This window comes from Haliotis rufescens, unplaced genomic scaffold (genome assembly GCF_023055435.1).
Source record: "Haliotis rufescens isolate VD_foot unplaced genomic scaffold, xgHalRufe1.0.p SCAF_15, whole genome shotgun sequence".
NCBI classification, from domain to species: Eukaryota; Metazoa; Mollusca; class Gastropoda; order Lepetellida; family Haliotidae; genus Haliotis; species Haliotis rufescens.
The window spans coordinates 9,421,143-9,443,678 of NW_025963835.1; the positions used below are offsets into that span (position 1 = coordinate 9,421,143).

General features: G+C 38.9%; 1 protein-coding gene across 1 annotated transcript in view; it reads left to right on the forward strand.

Annotated features, from left to right (window-relative positions):
* The first annotated feature begins 14,738 nt into the window (after positions 1-14,738).
* The window catches only part of LOC124147157 (elongin-B-like), a 29,229-nt gene continuing 21,431 nt past the window's right edge, over positions 14,739-22,536 (forward strand). Inside the window, exons 1-2 of the mRNA XM_046517767.2 lie at positions 14,739-14,906; positions 21,586-21,729. Of these exons, the coding sequence (XP_046373723.1) occupies positions 14,766-14,906; positions 21,586-21,729 (285 nt within the window). The 5' untranslated portion in view covers positions 14,739-14,765. The remainder of the gene's footprint in view (positions 14,907-21,585; positions 21,730-22,536) is intronic.

A 22,536-nucleotide genomic window follows, 5' to 3' on the forward strand; every position in this document is an offset into this window, starting at 1 on the left:
CTTTTTTATTTTCATTTGTTTACGTTGTTGGAACGTTATTTTAAAAAGAATTACAAATAATATCTGTCATCACCCATTTCCCGATGATAGTGGCTGTCCGCTCACTAACATGAGGAAATACCTCCGTTTTCAAAGCTTCGTGTGAATAACACATACGTCGAAGGCTGCCATGTCAGTATACATTAAAAAAACTTAGATTCTATATTGTTTCACCGACAAAATCTGCTACAAGGTTCGAGATTGGTCAAATTTAAGCACGTGATCTAAAGCAGCCAATCAAATTACAGCAACGGTAATTTTCAGACTTTGGCGAAAGGTTTGGGTTAAATCATGTTATTCTGAACGTTTAAGCATGAAATCGCGATCTATATTAAAAAAAATGGAACTTTATGGATGCATATAGCTACGTTACGAGCTGTGACAAAGATTTCTTATGCATATATTTTGGCATAAGACATCGTGTCCGAGCCGAGAAATCGAGGCGACGAAAGGCGAGATGTCATTTGACTGACGATTACATGCGATCGCACGAAAAGTTGGAAATAATAACTTTTATAGATATATTTTTGATGATTTTATTACTTTGTAAATAAAGACGTTTCAGCACGTGGAACGTCTTTATTTTGCTGTTTGACATGTTCGATGAGGACCCGTTGTCGAAGTGTGTCCGAGAATTTTATTTTCAATAACATTGCGGGGAAATAGTGTCTAGTGAATACATTTTTGATCTATAGATAAAGAACTGATAAAATCAAATGGAATACGTATTTCAGACATTGTGAAATGTGATAGATTTAATAAATGAATGATATGACAAGTAGGTTAATATAATTATAAACTATTTTGACGTGACTTGGACGGTATACCGTGCGGTGTGACTTGTGGCTTTGAACGGCCAACAGTGTTGAAATAGTTAAACTGGTCACCACTGCGCTTTGCGTTATAAAGCTTTGATGGTATTAGAGAAGGATCCCAGCAAGAAATATCAGAGTGACTTCCCTTTGCTTTACTCTCGACGAGGAAATGAAATCTTTTTTTTGTTTGAACTTTTTGTCGAAAAGATCGGCGGTAATAAAAAAAAAGGGGTAATTTTCATTTTCATTTTTTTTTAACATTTGGACTTTGAAAGAGCGGCGCATCCGTAAACCAAGAAATAAAAAAATTGTCGCCTTATATGAGTAAAGTTACAGCAAGTAAAAAAATAATGTAGGGCGTTTTCACTCTGATATCCACAGGAGCAACACGGACTGTCAATTAAATGTCTGTTATAATACTTATCGGCGTTTAGGTCGCTACAACCGAGTCTGAGGCGGCAGTGAACGATTTGACGGAATCGAGTGCCATAGCTAAGGTCAAAATAAGTCTTATTTTCGGTTTTCGTAATTAGGTTTTTAAATTCTGACAGACTACTTGACTCTTTGGACTACAACTGTGGACAATCTTACGTTGGTGAAACATCCCGCCCAATAAACACCAGAATGAAAGAGCACGAAACCTCCACCATTAAATCCGACAGCAAATCAGCCATCTCGAACCATATCATTTGTGGATCGGGGCCCTGGTACTTTTTATAAGCAAATTCTTTGTCCATCCAAATATTCTTGTACAGACGTCACAGTTGTGATTTATGACGTCATTAATATGGCATTGTCAGTTACACTGAAGAGCTGTCGTGAGACAGTGAAAGTATTGTCTGAAAAGTACAGACAAAAATATAGTGGAATTTATCTCCAATTTCCATTTCGTGGACACCGTCTTTCATACAATAGTATATTTTTCCATCTGTCAGTTTCTACTGGGAGCCGATGATCTGATAATCTAAAGTACAATAGTGTCATTCTATACTTTACATAAAAAAAGTGAGAACACGTCCCTTTTTAATTCTGGAAACCCAATAGTCCAGAAACTCCTCGGTCTTTGCCCAGTCTCGGTCAAAGGTATTTACCAAATTAAACATGCTGTTTTCATGGGAACACACAGAGGAAGAAAAAAATGGCGAAAAAAATTGTTCAAAAACTCAGTATTTACATTATGTCCATGGGCGAGAATATTTTCCTTTGCTCAAAACTCATATTTTGGTGTCGCAAATACATACAGGTGTTCTTACAAGTTTCATGACACATAATGTAACTCATTTTAACCAAATTCAACAATTTTAAAGAGATGTTGAAATATTTCGCACATGGGCGAGAAAAGTTTGGCCCATGGGCGAGAATATTTTCCTTTACTCAAAACTCATGTTTTTGTTTCGCAAATACATAAATGTTTTTCTTTCAAAGAAAAGTTACGAAAAGAAGGTAAACTTTGAAAAGTACGATTGCGATTGATATGTTCTGATATGTTCTGATATGTTCTGATATGTTTTATTCAAGCACTAATGTTTGCTCGATTTCGCTTGTTCAAAACTCTGCTTGCTTGAGACTTGGTTGGCTTAGGATTCTGTTGCTTGAGATTCTGTTTGTTCGAGTATGTTGGCTCGAAATCCTGTTTGCTTGAAATTCTGTTGCTCGAGATTCCGTTTGTTCGAGTATGTTGGTTCGTAATCCTGGTGGCTTGAGATTCGAGATTCCATTTGTTCGAGATTTAGTTTGCTCGATATTCGGTGTGCTCGAGATTTCAAGTGCTCGTTTTTGTTGTAAGCTAGAGATAAGGTAGGTATATTTAGATTTTATTTTAGTAATAGGAATGTTTATATAAATAAGGGTTAGGGTTACTTAGCAGACGTATTGTTTGGTGCCTTCTCTTTCTCAATATATATATTTCTCAAAATTTCATATCAATTTTGCTTTAAATTCCCATATTGCTAAAATCTTTATTGTAACCATTTCCGTGCCCGGAGCCCGCAACTCAATTTTGTTGTTGTTCCACATTACTGTACTGTATGTTGGTTTTGTTTTGGGTGGACTCTGGCTTGGTGTCAGAAGTGATATAGAATAATGTGTGTGTAATATATCTACACCTATGTATTTACAAGTGTGTATCGGTATGGTCTGTATGGCAAAGGACTGTACCATATGCTGAGGATTGAGGAACAGGTTCTTTCTGACCAGCACGAGGGTGGACGCCCGGAGGCCGTCCTTTGTCCACGGAGGGTGGTGATGTAACGGAAGTTTACACTCGCCACAACCGGAACAGGAAGTTACCTTGGTTCATACGGGTGTTTTTAACATCCGGGTTTTTGGAAAGGGATACTTAAGCTCGTGCGTGCGGAACGAGCGGCAGTCAGCGTCTGGCTCCGGGGACAGGCTTGCCGGAATCTGTGCACACGTGCGTTCGGTATGGTTAGATAATAGTATTAGTAGTAGTTTGTCCTTTTTATTTGCCCAGTCACACCATTTTACTTTTTGTTGTTGTTGAGGTTATCATGTTTGTTATAATGGGATAGATTAAGCAGTAGTTTAAGAATATTTTCTGCTGGAATTTGTGTGCCAGTGTTGGTTAGACTAAAGAGTTTTCAAAACTTTGGACCCGGTGTGTCGACCGAGTGTGTTAGATATGTTCGAGGACTGTGACTAGTAAAGGCGTTTAACGCCTACATGTCTATCGTTCGATATTAGTATTTCCATTGGTTTGTAACCAATTGTGACCGAACTAGAAACACATGTATACTGGTCCATAATACTTCCATTGGTTTGTAGCCAGTTGTGTCTGAACTTAAAACACATGTATACCGGTCGATAAGTACGTCCATTGGTTTGCAACCAGATTGTGTCCGAACTTGAAACACAGGTACATCGTTAGATATTAATATTTCCATTGGTTTGTGACCAGCTGTGACCGAACTAGAAACACATGTATATCTTTCGATATTAGTATTTCCATTGGTTTGTAACCAGTTGTGACCGAACTAGGAACACATGTATATCGTTTGCAAATACTTAAAATTGTAATAAATCAGTATGTGGAACAAGAGTTATGCAAACTCTTGAGGCGGGAATGAGGCTGTGGAAGTAAATCGCTTACAGATGCATTCACTTGAAAGTCGTATACGACCTTCGACCTTCGCGAGCGAGTTGAATGATCCAGGTTATTGGAACGAAATGTAGAACGGGTTATAAAGGTTTGTATTTGGTAATGTGTAAGTTTGTTAAATATGATTTTTTAAATTCCTTTTATTCAAAATGTAAAAGATTAAATTATGCTTGAAATAGAGAGCTGACTTTATGGGAGATATGACGTTAGCCACCTGAGATTGTCTGGTGGACACAGTCTAACCTTATTGTGCCCTCACCCTGGGTGATGTCGTTATAAGGGATTAAGAGCTACAGCTAATTTCATTTTTGGTTATAAGGTCTGACTAAAGTGGACATGTGCAGGTGAACTCTGTTCAATTAGTGTCTGAAATGCCCAAAAATGTGAACTCCAGATAATAATAACCTAAGAGTAAATCCAGGTGCGTCTGCCTTTCCCCTCGTTCACCTTCGTAACCCATGATCATGCCAGAGTTCTGAAATTCAGTGACAATGTTGCTGAACAGTAGATATAATTTGATGGACGTTTTGTGCGGAACCTTTTTGACACCATGGGTTCAAGAACCACTAACACTGGAAAGAGTGGCACTCTAAGCTGAAAATGTTTGGTCCTAACCGGCCCAACATCTGCAAGTTTGTAAGCTTGTAGACATCATTAAGAAGAAATTAACAGTCTCATGCTGAGACCTTTTCTCTAAATTCAGGCCGGTAGCAGGCTGGCAACAAAGAGAAGAAAATATCACAACCCCGACAAAAGTGCGCTCAGTCAAACAATGAACTTACGACCGGCAGAAAAAAAACTCCAGTTGAGTATGCCGTTGCTGTATCTCAACCATGTTGGCCTGTAAAACTTGTCAATCTTGTCAAACTTGAAATCTTTTGTCAACTTCTGAAAATTATCAAACACGAAACTTGGTATCAGAGCTGTAATTTGATTAGCTGCCTTAGGTCACGTGCTCAAATTTGACCAATCACGAACCTTGTAGCGGATTTCGGCAAGAAAGCGTCATTAGAAACCTGCTGTATCTCAAGCGTGTTGGCCTGTAAAACTTGTTTGAAGATGTATGTAGACTGAAATCATTAAACATTCTAATTAAATCCATAATCATATAATTATTTTTAATAGAAACCGTATCTTAGTTTTTTCTTGCACTGTATCATATCGTGTATTTCACCTGTATATAAGAAACGTGCATATGTGTAAATGACTGCACTTATAACGCATATTCTGCAACAGACTATATTTAATCACATAATCGTCTCTCCATTTACCATGGCTGACTGCACTAATAACCTTTTAACAGTGGACACCAATTACAGTATACATGTAGGATTTTTGTTCAAAAAGCAATATGTAGGAGATTATATGTAACAATTCACTGTGTACTACATGTTTGAATGTTATCAGTTTTGCGTCCTGAGATACGGTGATGTAAGTATCTTCTACATATATATATATATATATACAGGCTAGGTATTTGCCCACAGCAACACCTGCATAACTGTTTATTCACACTTGGTGTAGCAGATTGTAATTGAACGAGAGCAGGTATTGTAGAATCACCTGTAAATAAAGCCGACACTGTAATTAGATACAACGTACTAATGAGAATATGAGAATCATCATAAGAAGGCTGTTTTTTTTCTGAACTGTTCCCATTATCATACCAAAAGTTGCAATGCATTTAAAAGTTGCTTTCGTGTCATAATATTCACTCAAGTTTTCCTCAACCGCCTTTAAACATAATTTCCATGGTCAGTTCGACACCGCATAAAATTAAATAATTATTTCGACATTTTCAAGTTCTCCTAGACGGCTACACATATGCTAAGAACAGGACGAAGAATGAAAATGTGTACCGGAGGTGTGTGAACAGATCTTGCAGTGGCAAGTGCACCACAGTCAGTGACTACGTTCGCGGCACGTCAGAACACAACCATCCACCTAGTGATGACCGAGCAGTGAGATTTGTCAACGCCATAAGGAAGAGGGCCAGGGAAGAGACAACACCTATCCAGCAAATCTACAACGACCTCATCAGCCAACAGGAGGACGACTTGGTGCCGCATCTGCCGTCCTTCCCGAGTGTGAGTAGTGCCATGTATCGCCACAGACGACAGAACATCCCTCCATTGCCGAGGTCAAGAGCTGAGGTGGACCTTCCAGATCAGTGGACAGCGACACAAGATGGAAGAAGATTCCTGTTGTTTGCTGACGGAGAGGACGACAAGATACTGGCGTTCTGCTCCGACGAGGTCCACTGATGATGAACAAGTGAAAATGACTGATGATCGTAAATGACAATGAAATAACATTTGAATAAAAAATTGTGAAATCTACCCAGCTTTCTTTCTTGTTACATGGGTGATACCATTTTACTTAATCAAGGGTACAGGGTACTTATTGCTGATGCAACCAGCCATAACGAGTGTTGTTTTAACGGGTCTGCGTTTTGGCAGGTCTACGTTTTGGGAGGATACATGCATACCTAGTGCCACTTAATTGCCCAGTGTGATGTAACAACGAGACATAAAATGGGAAATGAAAAAGAAACTAACTAAACTTTAATGTCGTGGAAAATAACGCCAATGAATTGGAGTACACGCGCATGAATTCGTAAGATAAACTATCAAAACGTTTTGAGAGGTAAGGCAGGGTTCATTAAAGATCGCTACAATATGTAAAAAAGGTGAAAGACTTATATAAAAGAAACACTCAACCAAAGGCCCTTTTTAAATAGTAATGTAATGATATAATATAAAGTTTATTTCACACGATACAATATTGTTTGCACACAATTAGTTAAAGCTTTAAAGGGACTGACGAAAACATGGGCGAAATATTTTAATAACGCCAGAAATTAGTTGAATTAAGTTAAAATGAGTTGATTCATGTGTCATGCTCGTAGACATACCTTTATGTTTGCGAAACTAAAACTGTTGAGGTAAGGAAAATATTCTAGCCCATGGGCCAAACCTTCTCGTCCAGGTCGAAATATTGTGTGACATAAAATATTCTAGGAACACCTTTATGTATTTGCGACACCAAAACAGAGTTTTGAGCGAAGGAAAATATTCTCGCCCATGGGCCAAACCTTATTCTCGCCCATGGGCGAAATATTTCAATATCGCTATAAAATCGTTGAATTAAGTTAAACTGAGTTAAAATTTGTGTCATGATACTTGAAAGAAATACATTTATGTATTTGCGAAACAAAAACACGAGTTTTAAATAAAGGAACATATTCTCGCCCATGGACATAGTGTAAATATTGAGTTTTTGAACAATTTATTTTTTTCTTCCTTAGTATGTTCCCATGAAAACAACATGTTTAATTTTGTAAATACCCTTGACCGAGACTGGGCAAAGACCTTAGAGTTTCTGGACTATTGGGTTTCCAGAATTAAAATGGGACGTGTTGTAAGGTATTGCTCAAATGATATACAGTCTTTCATAATCTTATGAGATGAGGTTTTTGATGAGTTTGTGATTGTATTGTTCCAGACCTGTAAATATTGGTCTTTATGTCTTTGGGATATAAAGGATCTCTGGTTACCTTTATCCAGACCGCATTGTGACAGCCAAACATCACCAAATCCAAGATATTCTAGTATTGATTTTACACTCGTAGACCATTTATGTTTACAGATACCAGAATGCACATAATTTAGTAATAATTTACACACTACATGTGTAGTTTCCCCATATAACATAGTAAGTGGTGTGCATTTTGTTACTTTCAACATGTTTAATAAGCATGATTGCAGATTTTCGAGTATTGCACTGTTACCAATACTCCATATTTCCGAGCCTTAAAGTGCAATTGGTTAAACCATACATCAAATAATCTAATTTGGAATTGAAATGATAAATTCAGTTAAAAACATGGCTTTTGTAGCTTGATCAGCAAGTTGTTTCTTACATGTGACATTTTCATTTTTTTGGGGATAGTATTATTCCTAGATACTTATAATTGTCAGTATTTTCAACAACTGATTCATTTATGGTGAAGACAAATCTATAATCCTTTTTTCGCGCCACCAAAAATAACAACTTTTGTCTTCTAAACATTTACAGTTAAATGTTTGGATTTACAGAACACTTCAAAGTTATCCAACGTGTTTGCAGTTCCTTAGCACTAGTGGCTAACATGGCAGTATCGTCTGCATACAACAGAAACAGAAATACATTAAAATTTAACAGCACACATATATTATTTGGCTGCGAATTAATTGAAATACCATTACAATTATAATCTTTAAAGTACTGTTCTAAATCATTTACAAAAAGTGAGAACAATAAAGGTGACACGTTTTGACCTTGTCGCACCCCCATTGAGCATGGGAAGAGCTGAGAGTAGTTACCTTTACTAAGGACACGTGAATTGATATTTCTATACATATCAATAAATAACATTGAAACACTTTCCAGAAATATTATAGGACAGTAGATTGTGTCAAAGCCCGACTCACACAGGTGATGAGGTGAGGTGAAATGGGGTTTAACCTCGCGTCCAAGATTATTGCGCTTATATAGCGACATGTATGCACGTGTGTTTGTGGTTGCCTGTATTAGTCCGGACTGGTGCCTATTTAATAGTGCGAGCACACTGAGATACCATGTCGCAGTTTAACATGAATACTCCACTCAGACACAGTATACTGACTCCGAGCCGACCTGTCCTTGTTTTAGATCCTAAATGCCGAGCGTCAGACAAGGTAACAACAAGTACTATCTTTTAACGTCTTTTGGTATGACGCGGCAGGGGATCGAACCCCGGACCTTCCGCTCCCTGGGCGGACCCTCTACCACTAAACCACGGAGGCGTTCTCGCCATGCAGAGTCAATCGCTTTGATAAAGTCAATAAAAGCACAAAATAGTTTTGTCTTCCCAGCTCTTAGCAATTCACTGAGACCGTACACTATATATAGATTGTCTGTGGCTGTGTAATTCTTTCTGAATCCTATTTGTGTTTCACTAAGGAGCTCACCTGTTTCGATGAAGTAAGTATGGCGGCCACAGAATCCATTTCTTCGATTAGTCCCTTGATGTCATCATTGTTAATATTATCTGAAAACTTCCTATCTAAAGTCTTCTTCCCTTTCCTGATATATTTCACACCTGACCTGAGTGTACAGTGAAAGTATCCGCCGAGACAACATTCGTTGTAAACTCACAAAGAGTTAGTGACATGCATATACCGCAGCGTATGTCAAAGAACAATGGATAAAATTCTAATACCTCAAAGTTATTAATATCATTATATGGGCATAAGAGGTGCAATACAGTAGTCTACCTGACTAACGTTTTAACAAGTTACATTACCAACACATAATGGTAAAGTGGATATATTCATCCTATGAGCAATATGGTAGAAACACAGATCTTATTTTAATCTTTGAAAGGTTAATTTACCTTTTTACAATGATAATCAATGGATCAATCAAAATTGTGATTTTCGTGAAGCTGTTTTAGTAACCATTATTTTTACCCAATCACACATGTTGATCACACCTAGACTACCTGAATCTATACATGGTTATAGGCCTGATATCTAAGTCTTGTATTTCAATATTATGAATGATAAGTGCTAGATCCATTTCGATTTGGCATACAAGTCTCTATCCATAGTTAGTCTTGCATCTATTCATGACTTCATATATTTGACTTTGAACTAGCTCAAAGTTCATTAGCCTATTGCAATATTTTGTTTGATTGAATATAGGGCCTATATATTCAAATGCGGATACTATGATGATCGATGATGTGGTCAGGAACATACTAATCATGTATTTACAGCAGAGTCGTTTTATGCTGTCATTTAGGCCAACTTATGAAGCATTTAATTCATGCTGCTGTGTGTGTGGCAAGTCCCCTCACCTTCCCCACTGTTATGTTAGCGAGGCGGCTAATTATGACATTAGAAATGGTTACTGAGGAAGGAATTTGATCACATCTTGTCCTACCTTTAAAACACAGTACCACAAGCTTTACAAGTATGTCACGGTACATATGCATTATACCAGACACCAATCCACCATGTTTGTTTGATGTTACAACCTCATCAGGGACATCCGTCGGAGTCACATTTCAGCGAACATGTTATATTTTGCATTTACTTTGGTAATAAAACATGACACAAAAACTGGACCTACGAGAGCTGATGGGAACACTACTCGCCCAGGTTCAAGTAATCTTGTGGACCTTTCTGATAAAGATTACATATAGAAACTCTACACAGATAATTCCCATGGCCTTGAATTCAGTTGAAATACTCATGTGAACACTAACAGTGATATATGTGGACCACGGAAGGAATCTGCCCAGCGGAATAATCAGAGTAACCCTCAGAACAAAGGTTATCCCATGCGACCCCTCAGCAAATCGTATAACACTCTAGAAGGTGTCTCCCGTCTTCGTACCAGACGGATTGTTCTGTCTAAACATCAAGGCTGACGAGTCGTTCGAAGAACTGAAGAACATCATATCCAGCTATGCCCATGAACGTCATGTCCGTGTAACATATGTCCGATTCTTGAAGAAACGGATTCACTTTGATAAGTCTGAAACTTACACTGTACAGGTAAACTTGCCACTAGATGATTATGACGTCATGGTGAATGACGATTACTTCTGGCCTGAGGACATTGTGTGTCGAGACTATGTGCCAAGGCAGCGTCAAACTGATCCGAAACAACAACAACAGCAAGAATACAGAAGGAACATCTACTAACAAAATGACTATGTTCATATTGACTATGTTGTCTATTGTGATGGCACGAAGTGTGTTGACCTGGAATGTGCGTGGTGTGTCACATCAGACCGAACATATCAACTCTATTTTACCGGACTATGTCGATATCATTGCTGTACAAGAACACTGGCTAAAAACATGCAATATTCAAAGATTCAAAGATCTTAAATGTTGTAAACTTCTGTCCTACATATGTGACGATGCATGTACCTCATCGAGAGGGTCCGGTGGTATAGCTCTTCTACAGAACACTCATTCTAAATGGAGGACGCAATGTATACATTCGTCTTCGACAGTAGTATTGCTGTTAAGTTAACGCACCCACGTGCCGCTGACATGTATGTGATTGCATGTCGCCTTCCGTCCACTCATGCCCTTCACGTTACGTATAGCACGGCTCTAGACGAACTATCTGACTTATATGATGAGTTGTGTGTGCAGGGTGATACAATTATTCTAGGTGATCCCAACTCGGTTATGTGTAAGCGTCTAATGTTACCACGCGACAAACTTCTGTCTCACTTTGTCAGCACTCGTTATTTAGTGAATACTATTCAAGCCATTAGCTCATATACTTTCAGGAGCAAAGATAACATAAACAAGTCTCTGATTTTTTATATCCTGATTCCTTCCCATTTGCAGAGTAACGTTAGCTCAAGTGAAGTGCTATTCACTAGTTATGATGTCTCCGATCACTTTCCATGTGTAGCTACCATACAAGTACATGTAAATGATAAATAAATGTAAAGCAAAAGCTTAAAGAAGCATGTTTTGTTAAATGGGACAAAGCTTCCAATATTGAGATCTCTTCGTACAAGGTCTGTCTTGATACATTGCTAAACAATGCAGAGACGTGTTTATCAATAGATACACGTGATGATATTGAATCATTTAATACGGGGATCAGTAAAAGTATGATTGATGCCAGTAGACAGTCTATACCAGTAGGTAGTTTCATGGCTCATCTAAAGTCTTCCTGGAAACAGGATGACCATTATAACATGCGAGTTGCAAGGCGAGATGGTTATCCGAGGATAAACCAAGGGGGGGTAATTTCCATTCTTATACTTCATACAAGCAAGCTAAGCGAGAATTCCGACGTCGTCACAGACAGTCAAAGCAAGCCTATTCAAAGAAATTTTGTTTGGAATTAGAAAAACCTTGTGATACTGATGTGAATACGTTTTATAAATCTGTGAGAAAACTACGTAAGCAGAAGATCGGAGTTGAAAAACTTACATATGATGACCGTAATGTAACAACCCCCACTGACATATGTCAGCTTTGGGGTAGGTACTATGCGGATTTAGCAAAACCATATGACTCCGAACAGTTCGATCAAGACTTTAAAGATGATATTGACTGTGAAATTGAGAAATTAGCCTCCAGTAATGAATCTAACTCATGTGTTGATAATGTACTATGTGCTGAAATTTCCATTCAGGAAGTGACTAGATATGTACAGACACTGAGGAGGAACAAATCACCTGGCCCTGACAATATTAATAATGAACATGTGATGTTTGGTGGTGAGCTGTTAGTAGGGAAGTTAGCACTATTATTTAATGTTATTCTTTAATTTCAGTACACACCTGTTGCCTATAGACACGGGGTAATTATACCAATTTATAAGGGTAAAAAAGATAAATCAAACCCTGTCAATTACAGAGGTATTACGCTAACATATTGCCTTAGTAAGCTTTTTGAGAAAATTCTCCTAGAAAGATTAGAAACGTGGACATCCCGAAATGCCTGTAATTTTCCCGATATGTTGCAGTTTGGCTTTAGGAAGGAGCACGGTGCTGTTATGTCGCTATTTACCCTCATCGAATGTGTACAAAGTTATGTTAACAGGGGATCATGTATCTACACAGCATTTCTAGATAACGATAAAGCTTTTGATCGAATATGGCACTCGGGTCTCTTTGTAAAACTCTATCATCTTGGTATTAGAGGTAAAATGTGGTCTCTGTTACATCACTGTTATACTTCCATGTATGCGTGTGTTCAGTATAAGGGCGAACAATCTGATGCATTTGCTGTTAGACAAGGTATAGGTCAGGGTAGAGTTATCTCAGCTTGGCTTTTTCTTTTGAACATAAATGACCTCATAACTGAGCTTCGGCAGTTAGATACAGGAATATGTATATATAATGTTAGTTTACCATGCGTGTTACTTGCTGATGATACTACTCTTATCAGTTACAGCCCTAAAGGTCTGCAAACAGCCTTAGATACAATTGTTAATTACGCATCCAAATGGCGATTAACTTATAATGCATCGAAAAGTAAAATTAATATTGTTGTGTTTCATAAAAAGAAGCAATTATTGTGTACGCATGCTTATCACTTTGGGGACTATGACATACCAATGTTTGATAATGTAAAATATGCGGGTGTTGTTCTACAAAGTAATCTTTCTTTCAAATTATATATTGAAGAGAGCTGCACAAAAGCAAGGCGTACTATTAATTCTCTCCTCTCTGTTGGTCTAAATAGTAGTGACTTACATCAGTATGCAAGTATTGAGATATGGAAAAGAATGATTTTAACAACAAGTTTTTATGGATGTGAATTACTACCTCCTCTGCATGGTAAAGATCTTGAATTAGCTGAAAGCACCCAGCGTTACTTTGCAAGGATTGTACAAGGTTTTGACAAACGTTCCCCCACTGATGCCACTATTGCTAATCTAGGACTTTGGAGCATGGTTGGCTATATCGATAAATGTAGACTTCAGCTCCTGGGGCGTCTCTGCAACAACTCATGTGTCTCAATTTGTAAAACTGTTTTCTGCGCATCAACTTCACTCTATTTCTTTCATAACAATAATTTACACAGTTATATGGAGTGTTGCTTTCAACAGCCAAGAAATATAACCTACTTCATCATGTATTTCACTACGTTCGCACAGGGGAATTCCCCGCGAAGACTAAGTGGAGAAAGATTATGTTAAATGAAATATCTACCCACGAGGAAGAAGTATGGAAATATAAACTATCACGTAGAGCTGACCTATCTCGATATTCTTAAATTCACACAACACTTACTCCTCATGTGTTATACAGCATTGTAATGTTATATCCAGAATTGAGAGAAGAAATACAGTATGTAATAAGGATTGAATCCAGAAGCAAAATATCAAAAGAATGTACAAAATGTAATACTTTTGCTCATGATTGTTATCACCATGTCATCTTAAACTGTGAATGTCTACTTTCAGAGAGAGATGTATTCTTTTCCACTCGTGGCATTTCACAATTATTGAATTTTCAAAGTATTTATATCAAATTAAACATAATTATCCTAAACAACGTGTGGTAACCTTACCAATATTTCTCACTATTTATAGCCTGTAAATATGCGGGACATTGATATGTATATATGTGTGTATATATGTTTGATTATTGTGTTATTTAATTATTTAATTACATAATCTTGATGTTTTGAGAATCTTCGGATTTATCTGGAGGAAATAAAGTCATTCATTCATTCATTCATTCATTCGTTCATTCATTCATTATATGGGCATAAGAGGTGCAATACAGTAGTCTACCTGACTAACGTTTTTACAAGTTACATTACCAACACACCAATCATCCCCAACACGACCGTTCACAATATACATATTTGTTGATATATATTAGAGACGGGGCCCAGCTTAAGTGCTACGATTGCTTTGTGGAACGGACCTCTGAATTCTAAAGGTGGCCCGTACATTATCAGCGCTTCTTCCGATAAAATATTATATTTCCAATTATGGGAGCAGGTTAAACACATGTTCATCAACGACATTTACATGCCAGTATAAAGAACTCGTTTCGATCCTTCGTCTTGATATCATTGTTGCGCGTTTTGTTAACCGAGCTCCTGTCTACCCTTACGAGTCAAAAGCGATAAACTTGCTGCGTAACCAACAGTGGGAGTAAGCTGGGCCCCGTCTTTAATATCACAATAACACATGACGACGCGCATAGGGAGCCGGGAACCAGCTAACAGCGGGAGAACCAGTTTACACCTGCCACCTAGCGGGCGTAAATGCCGCAGGACGACAATCGGATGGTATCGGTACATTACGGACAATATCATCAGCTTCCGAAGGAGACCAAGCGAGATTTCACGGGATTGAACGAGATTGTTAGCGTTTGTTGTTGGTGTCCAGACAGGGAATCCATAATGGTAAAGTGTATATATTCATCCTTTGAGCAATATGGTAGAAACACAGATCTTATTTTAATCTTTGAAAGGTTAATTTACCTTTTTACAATGATAATCAATGGATCAATCAAAATTGTGATTTTCGTGAAGCTGTTTTAGTAACCATTATTTTTACCCAATCACACATGTTGATCACACCTAGACTACCTGAATCTATACATGGTTATAGGCTGATATCTAAGTCTTGTATTTCAATATTATGAATGATAAGTGCTAGATCCATTTCGATTTGGCATACAAGTCTCTATCCATAGTTAGTCTTGCATCTATTCATGACTTCATATATTTGACTTTGAACTAGCTCAAAGTTCATTTGATAGCCTATTGCAATATTTTGTTTGATTGAATATAGGGCCTATATATTCAAATGCGGATACTATAATGATCAATGATGTGGTCAGGAACATACTTATCATGTATTTACAGCAGAGTCGTTTTATGCTGTCATTTAGGCCAACTTATGAAGCATTTAATTCATGCTGCTGTGTGTGTGGCAAGTCCCCTCACCTTCCCCACTGTTATGTTAGCGAGGCGGCTAATTATGACATTAGAAATGGTTACTGAGGAAGGAATTTGATCACATCTTGTCCTACCTTTAAAACACAGTACCACAAGCTTTACAAGTATGTCACGGTACATATGCATTATACCAGACACCAATCCACCATGTTTGTTTGATGTTACAACCTCATCAGGGACATCCGTCGGAGTCACATTTCAGTGAACATGTTATATTTTGCATTTTCTTTGGTAATAAAACATTTCATTTACATACGAAAGCATTTAATCTAAGCCATTGAGTAGGGGGGGCAAGCTCCCTAACCCACTGTTGTTTTAGTAAGGTGACAAAAATTGAAAAACTTTGAAACCATTACTAAGGAATGAGCTCATGCACATTTCTTACCAAATTGGCGGAATGTGTTCGGTATACTGCTTTCTTGCCAAATTACTCTATGACATAATTTGTGAAATATTGTTGCAAAACACACAGGCGAAACAATGCCCTGTTACATCGGCCTAGCAACAGAGTTGCTGTGGTCATCAAGTGACCTTAGCTCCTCTCAGTGATCTACCATCTCTACATGCAATATCATTGAACAAGCCCAGCGATGTTAAGAGTTTTAAATATATGTTTAAGCCTGTGGTTATGCATTTTATTGCAAGCACTAGTTTATGGAAGCACTTTTATTTTCAACATGTTTTAATTTTGTATCTTATCCTGCATTACTGCTTAATGCTTCTACTGCTATTGACCAATAGACGGAGCTGTGAGAGGTGCTGGCTACAGAAATTGTTGTACCTACCAAATTTTGTGGCTTCCACCCTCCACAGCTACCCAACGTGACCAGAAGTTACGTCACATAAATCACATCACTGCTAGTCACTGGACTGTACTGATGTCTGTGAATTTGCTCCCCAGTTCAAGAACCAGATAGCATCCTCTGCTTATTCTTTTTACATATCCTTGGATAACCAATATGTTCTCCATCATGTAGAGTTTAGTCTGGTGTACTAGGGTGGTCCAGTTGGGCATACAATAGTGTGTGATTTGCCTACCTTCAGTTTCCCGTGCTTTTCACTAGCACATGTGTTGTACCTTCTGCGCTCTGCTTATGCAACACATACTCACGCCATTACCACCAATCACACCGACCACCACTCGTCCATCGTTGGCTCCTCTGGAGGACGTCGCCTCATCTCGTTGGTCTCTCTCACATGGCTACACCCCTAGATCATCCCATTCTGGGTGCCGATCCTGTAGTTGCTCTCCACTATGTTGACCATACGACTAGAGCTTTGTCACAAACATCCCCCGTCAGGGGCACTGGTTCACCCTCATAAGCGGAACGGTTGTTAACCTCTTACCCCATAGTGGACGGTAATCCTGCGTCAGGTTCAGCTCTTGCTCCAGAACATTCAGCTATTGGAGCCCAAGCAAGCGATCAAGATTGTTCACGTTTCTACTCCCCAGTGTTCCTTTTACTCAAGAAAAAGTCATCCAAGTTTCGGATAATTCACAACCTCACCATTTTTCAACAAGCATTATCTGGAATGTCCTCCACACATTTGACCAACAACGTTGAGAATGCTCAGGACCAGAAGCCAACGATTCCCTGATCAGTCTCGACCTCCAGGATGCTTATCTACATGTGGCCTTCAACTTCAGCTGCAGGAAGTTCCTCAGGTTTTACTTCCAAGGTATCCACTACCAGTGGGTGGTCCTTCCATTTGGCATTTCTATGGCCCCATGGTTATTTACCCACACTTATTTACCTACACCTAAAGAATGTTCCTTTCAAGTCTTACATCGATGACTGCATTCTAAAGCACCAAGACATGGAAACCCCTTCTACTTCACAGTGATTTCACATGTCATCTCACAGCTAGGATGGCTCATCAACGAGCCCAAGTCGGAACTCACCCCGTTGTTCAAGCTCCAGTTCACAGGCAGCCTGTTTCGCATGGACCAGGATCTCCTCCTAGTACAGATGGCACTCAACGTCAGTGGCAGGTGTCCAATGGGCCTTCTTACGCCAGCTCAGGATCTGAAATCCAGAGGCCGACTATAACTATGTTTCTAACCCTGTTTATTCGTTGGCAGAATCCGCAGAACTTTATAGCGCTTCCTACTCACCTCCGCCTGTATCTTCGTTGGTGAACAGTGAGATCGAATGTTTGCGATGACGTCTCCTTGACAGCACTTCAGACGCTCCTCCACCTGTTGGTCGATGCATCATGACAGGGCTTGGGGCACATCTGGAGGATCAGACTGCCTCCGGGCTGTGGTCCCCGGTTGTCAAAACATTCTGGCACACGTCCTCTCCAGACCGGACTAAGTGGTCCCCCAATCATCAACCTTTTTGCCAACAGCCAGAATCACCTATTTCAGACCTATATATCGCAGGTCTTGGATCTTCTGACCTAGGCGGTTGACGCCTTCAGCGTTCCCTGGACAAGCCTTAAAGCGTACATTTTTCCGCCACCTGTACTACTTACCAGGGTCCTACAAAAGATCAAACACATAGAGAATCTATCTCTGCTTTTGATCACACATTGGTGGCCGGCTCTGAATTGGTTTGTAGACCTTCGAGACCTCGCGGATGGTGATCCTATCGAACTCCCGGGATGGCTACACCTGCTGATACACCCTTACAGTCAGTTGCCACACCCAGCTCCAGGCAAATTTCGTCTCCACGCTGGGCACATCTACACCGGGCCCTGAGTGCTGAAGGTTGCTTGACCAGAGTGGTTTATCTATGGCCTATGTTCATAGACCTTTGACATGCTCCTTATATGATGATAAATGGAGTTCCTTTGAAATGGATAAATGTCAGTGTCTCCTCCATCTCTTCAATAAACATCAACTCAAAGGCAGTTCAATTACTACATATTTGGTTGCCCTCAATTCGGTGCTGGCAGGTCCTGAGGATCACAAAATGACCAAGATCTTCAATCACTTTTGCGGTCATTTTGTCAGGAGGATCAACGTGCCAAGATTCGCCCCCTTGCCTGGGATTTTAACTTGGTAGTAAAGTCACTCCGCTCCCTTTGAACCACTTGACTCAGCATCTTTCTTCAATCTTACCAGAAAGACAGTATTTCTACTAGCCTTAGCTACAGCGAGTCAGCAAGTTACACGCCCTTGACACGTCCCAAGTATGGTTCGAGCGTGGAGTGGGCTGTACTGGGATATCATCGCAGAAAATCAACTCCCAGGAAAGTCAGATGGGTCTTTCACTGTTCCTCCCTTATCTTCGATAGTGGGATCTGAAGACGAGGATGAACTAGTTTTGTGTCCCGTGTGTACCCTAAAAGTTTATTTCGGTCTCGCTTTCATCAAAGATGGAGGTCAGTCGAAACAGTATCTCACTCTGGCTGCGCTCCATCATACTGCATAGATATCATAGGTATTATTCTACACCATAAACGATGCTTTGAGTATTAATGCAATATGAGATAAAAAAATTGTAACATCTAAATATCTTTTACATTTGTAATACTTATCCTGCATTACTACCTCTTAAAGTCCCCCCCCCCCCATCACTTTGCTACCTGTCCACAAAGTTCAGATGTCTGTTCTAGCAGTGATGTGATACTACTTGACGTCACGTGGGGTAGCTGTGGAGGGTGGAAGCCACACAACTTGGTAGGTACGACATTTTCTGTAGTCAGGACCTCTAACAGCTCCATCTCCTAGGTCAAGAAAATAGCAGTAGAAGCATTAAGTAGTAAATTATATAAGTAATGCAGGATAAGTATTACAAATGTAAAAGATATTTAGTATTTCGGTTTTAACTTATTTCATGGGGCTGAAAGGATTATAAATGGGAACTAAGATACTAATATATTTTCGATTCATTAGTTTTCATTATTTTGCACAGGAATGCAGTTTATTAGGTATATGATATTGATGCTGCGCACATCCAGCTGTCGCCGGTGTGAAAAGTATCTACCATACAAAGCCTTTGGAATAAATCAATTAGGTTTGTAGCCTTTACTGATCGCCCTCCTTAGGGTTAGTTAACTGTGTTAGGGTTGGTTATCCTGAACCGTATCCTTAGCCCTTGGAGCCTCTTTACGATGAATCACGAGACACTATGCCTACCCATAACCTACGTAAGTAAGTGTCCGTGATTTATACGATATTGTCCTCACGAGAAGTGTTGTTGCTCTATTCTAAGGGACTAGGGTGCTTTGTCAAGTGACCAAACCGCCATGTCCACAAAACAAATATACTGGCTCATTCATTTGTTTTGAATAATGCCATTTAGTCATAAGAATGACACATGTTGGTGGCTGTTTCTTTACCACGCTGGATTATAATGATGACAAAGTACAGCCACTCTGCTGGCGATGTTTGTTTTTATGCGTTCCCGGGCAAGCAAGGCAACAATTAGCATACTTATTCCCTAATAGGAGAACATTCAGGAAGAAAAGTGAAATAACCTTTGTCTTTGTATATTGATGATAAAATGATAAGTGTTGATAGGTGTTCTGTGATTTTACGTACAATTTTCAATATTATTTCACTAAGGATTTCACCCTTTCATTTAATTCATTTACACATCCATATCATCTAGGAAAAAGCATTGTTAACTATGACTTAGGTCTGCCTAGAGCACCACAGTCAATTAATAGAAAAACAAATGCGTATATATCTTAATTGAAAGTAATATACTAACAGTCGGTGCCCAAAACTGTTGAGCCTGCGGGCATGGGTACGCCCTTAATTATCCTGTCTATTAGGTGTAGGATGGGATAGGAGCACCTTGAGTATCAACTGCTACAAGAATTAGGTTCAGATGACCGGAGGTGGCGTCAGAGCCGAGAGCCGGAAGAGATAGAAACCGAAGTGATCACACAAGGGAAGTGACAAACCAGATGAGACGTCAGCACCGGAAATAGTGTCACAAATCCATTTGTAGCTTTTGTTTGTTTGTTGTTTAACGCCGCACTCAGCAATATTCCAGCTACTTGACGGTGGTCTGTAAAAAATCATATCTGGACCAGACAATCCAGTGATTGACATCATGAGCATCGATCCACACAATTGGGACGTCATTTGGTAGAAATAGACCAGAAACGACGTCATAACTTATAACAAGCTCAGCAAATATAAAGGTAATTCTGGTGAAGGTATCATGTATTTGACTGATGCTTGATGCATTCTGATTTTCGAATCCCAAAGAGAAAGTTCAGAGGAAATTATCTCAGGTCAGGATTAGAATCAGTGATTAAATGGTTTCCAGAAGAGGATTACTGTCAATTACACAGGTAGTTACTAGAGGCAGATCCCACCGGGTCCCTCTGGTATATCCTGGCAAAGATGTAATAGAGGTGGAGGATTTGCAAGAATTATCGAACAATAGTTATCATTGTTAATAATTCTAAGAATTCTACCTCTGTAACATTAGGAGTACTCCCACCTACCTCCCCAGTTCATCTACCTCTAGTGGTTAGATGTTGGAAAGAAATGAGGTTTCCCGCCATTACGCACGTCATAGCTTGGGTTGCTATAGTGCTATTCAGGAACAGCTAATAGTGTTTTGTTGATAGTGAAGAGGACGTCTGTTGAAAATCTGAAAATTTAGCTTGTGTGACTTAAGCCAAAATACAGGATTTATGGCAAAGATGTAATAGAGGTAGTATTCTTGGAATTAATGACAATGATGACTTTTGTTCGAATTTTGTTTTGGAAATTGTTGTGCCCTTTTAGCAGGTTGATATTTATTTTGTGTGTGTAAAGGTCCGAATGGCCGCACTATCAAATGAAAGCTGGATTAGTTTTTATATTTCAAAGGAAGGGCTACTTTCACATACATTTTAGGCTAGAGGTTGTCACTTACATTAATATTGTGACATATTATTTTCATGCTTTACAGGGCGTAGGCTAGCCTAGTGGTTAAAGCATTCGCTCGTCACGCCGAATACCCGGGTTCGATTCCCGACATGGGTACAATGTGTGAAGCCCATTTCAGGTGTCCCCCGCCGTGATATTGCTGGAATATTGCTAAGAGCGGCGTAAAACCATACTGACTGACTCACTCACTCATGCTTTACAGTATTCTATGCCCTATTATTAAATATGAAAACCATTTATTGATTGACAAAAGAGTAACAAAACCATGTTTGCTTTCAGGACGTGTTTTTGATGATTAGAAGGAAGAAGGTCACTATTTTTACAGATGCTAAAGAGACTACGTCTCTCGGGGAAGTGAAGAAAATAATTGAAGGCATTTGTAAGGTTTGCCCAGAGAATCAGAAGTTATTTAAAGATGATCAGGTAATGAGTGATTCAAAATATACTTGTTTCTCTTTAGCATGTTGTTTAGCAATAATTCTATATGTATATATAAGGTTTTGCAAGATAAATGAAGTTAATTTGGCAATGACACGTTATACTGAAATATTGCCAAAGTGACTTAAAGTTTTACTCACTCAAATATGTGTAAAAAGTGATTATGCTTGTCATAGAAGACAACTAACAGAATCGGTGGGTCAGACTCACAGACTTTGTTGATGCATGTCATTGTATCCCAATTATGTAGATGGATGCTCATGATGTCAATCAGTGGATTGTCTGGTCCAATTTTACGGACCACCGCCTTATAGCTGGAATATCATTGAGAAACACATATATCACATCTATTATGTCTGATGTGGACACACCACTAGGATGTTTTTAGGTGAAGTCTTTCTACGTGAAGCTTAAAACTTTAACTAAGTAGTGAATTGTCTGTAATCAGTCTGTCACGACACATCCACTGTAACTACCTAGTCTGTGGAGCTGAAACTTTGTATGAATGATACAAGCTATGGTGTCGCTAAATTTGCTCAAAGAATTCCATTCTGATTTTATAATTATCCTAATAGAAAACAATTATTGGCTATTAATCAGCAATCTATTTTCAATATGTATTGAAAATTTAACACAGGTGTAGTTTGTAGTGGGAACTTTTATATACCGTATTCGACGTAATAAGTGCCCAGGGCGCTCTCAAAATTAGAAATAGGGGGCTCTTTTTAGAATATCATTTTGGTGGAAAAAAACAGAGTTACAGGATAAATTTCGTGGTTTATGCTGACAGCC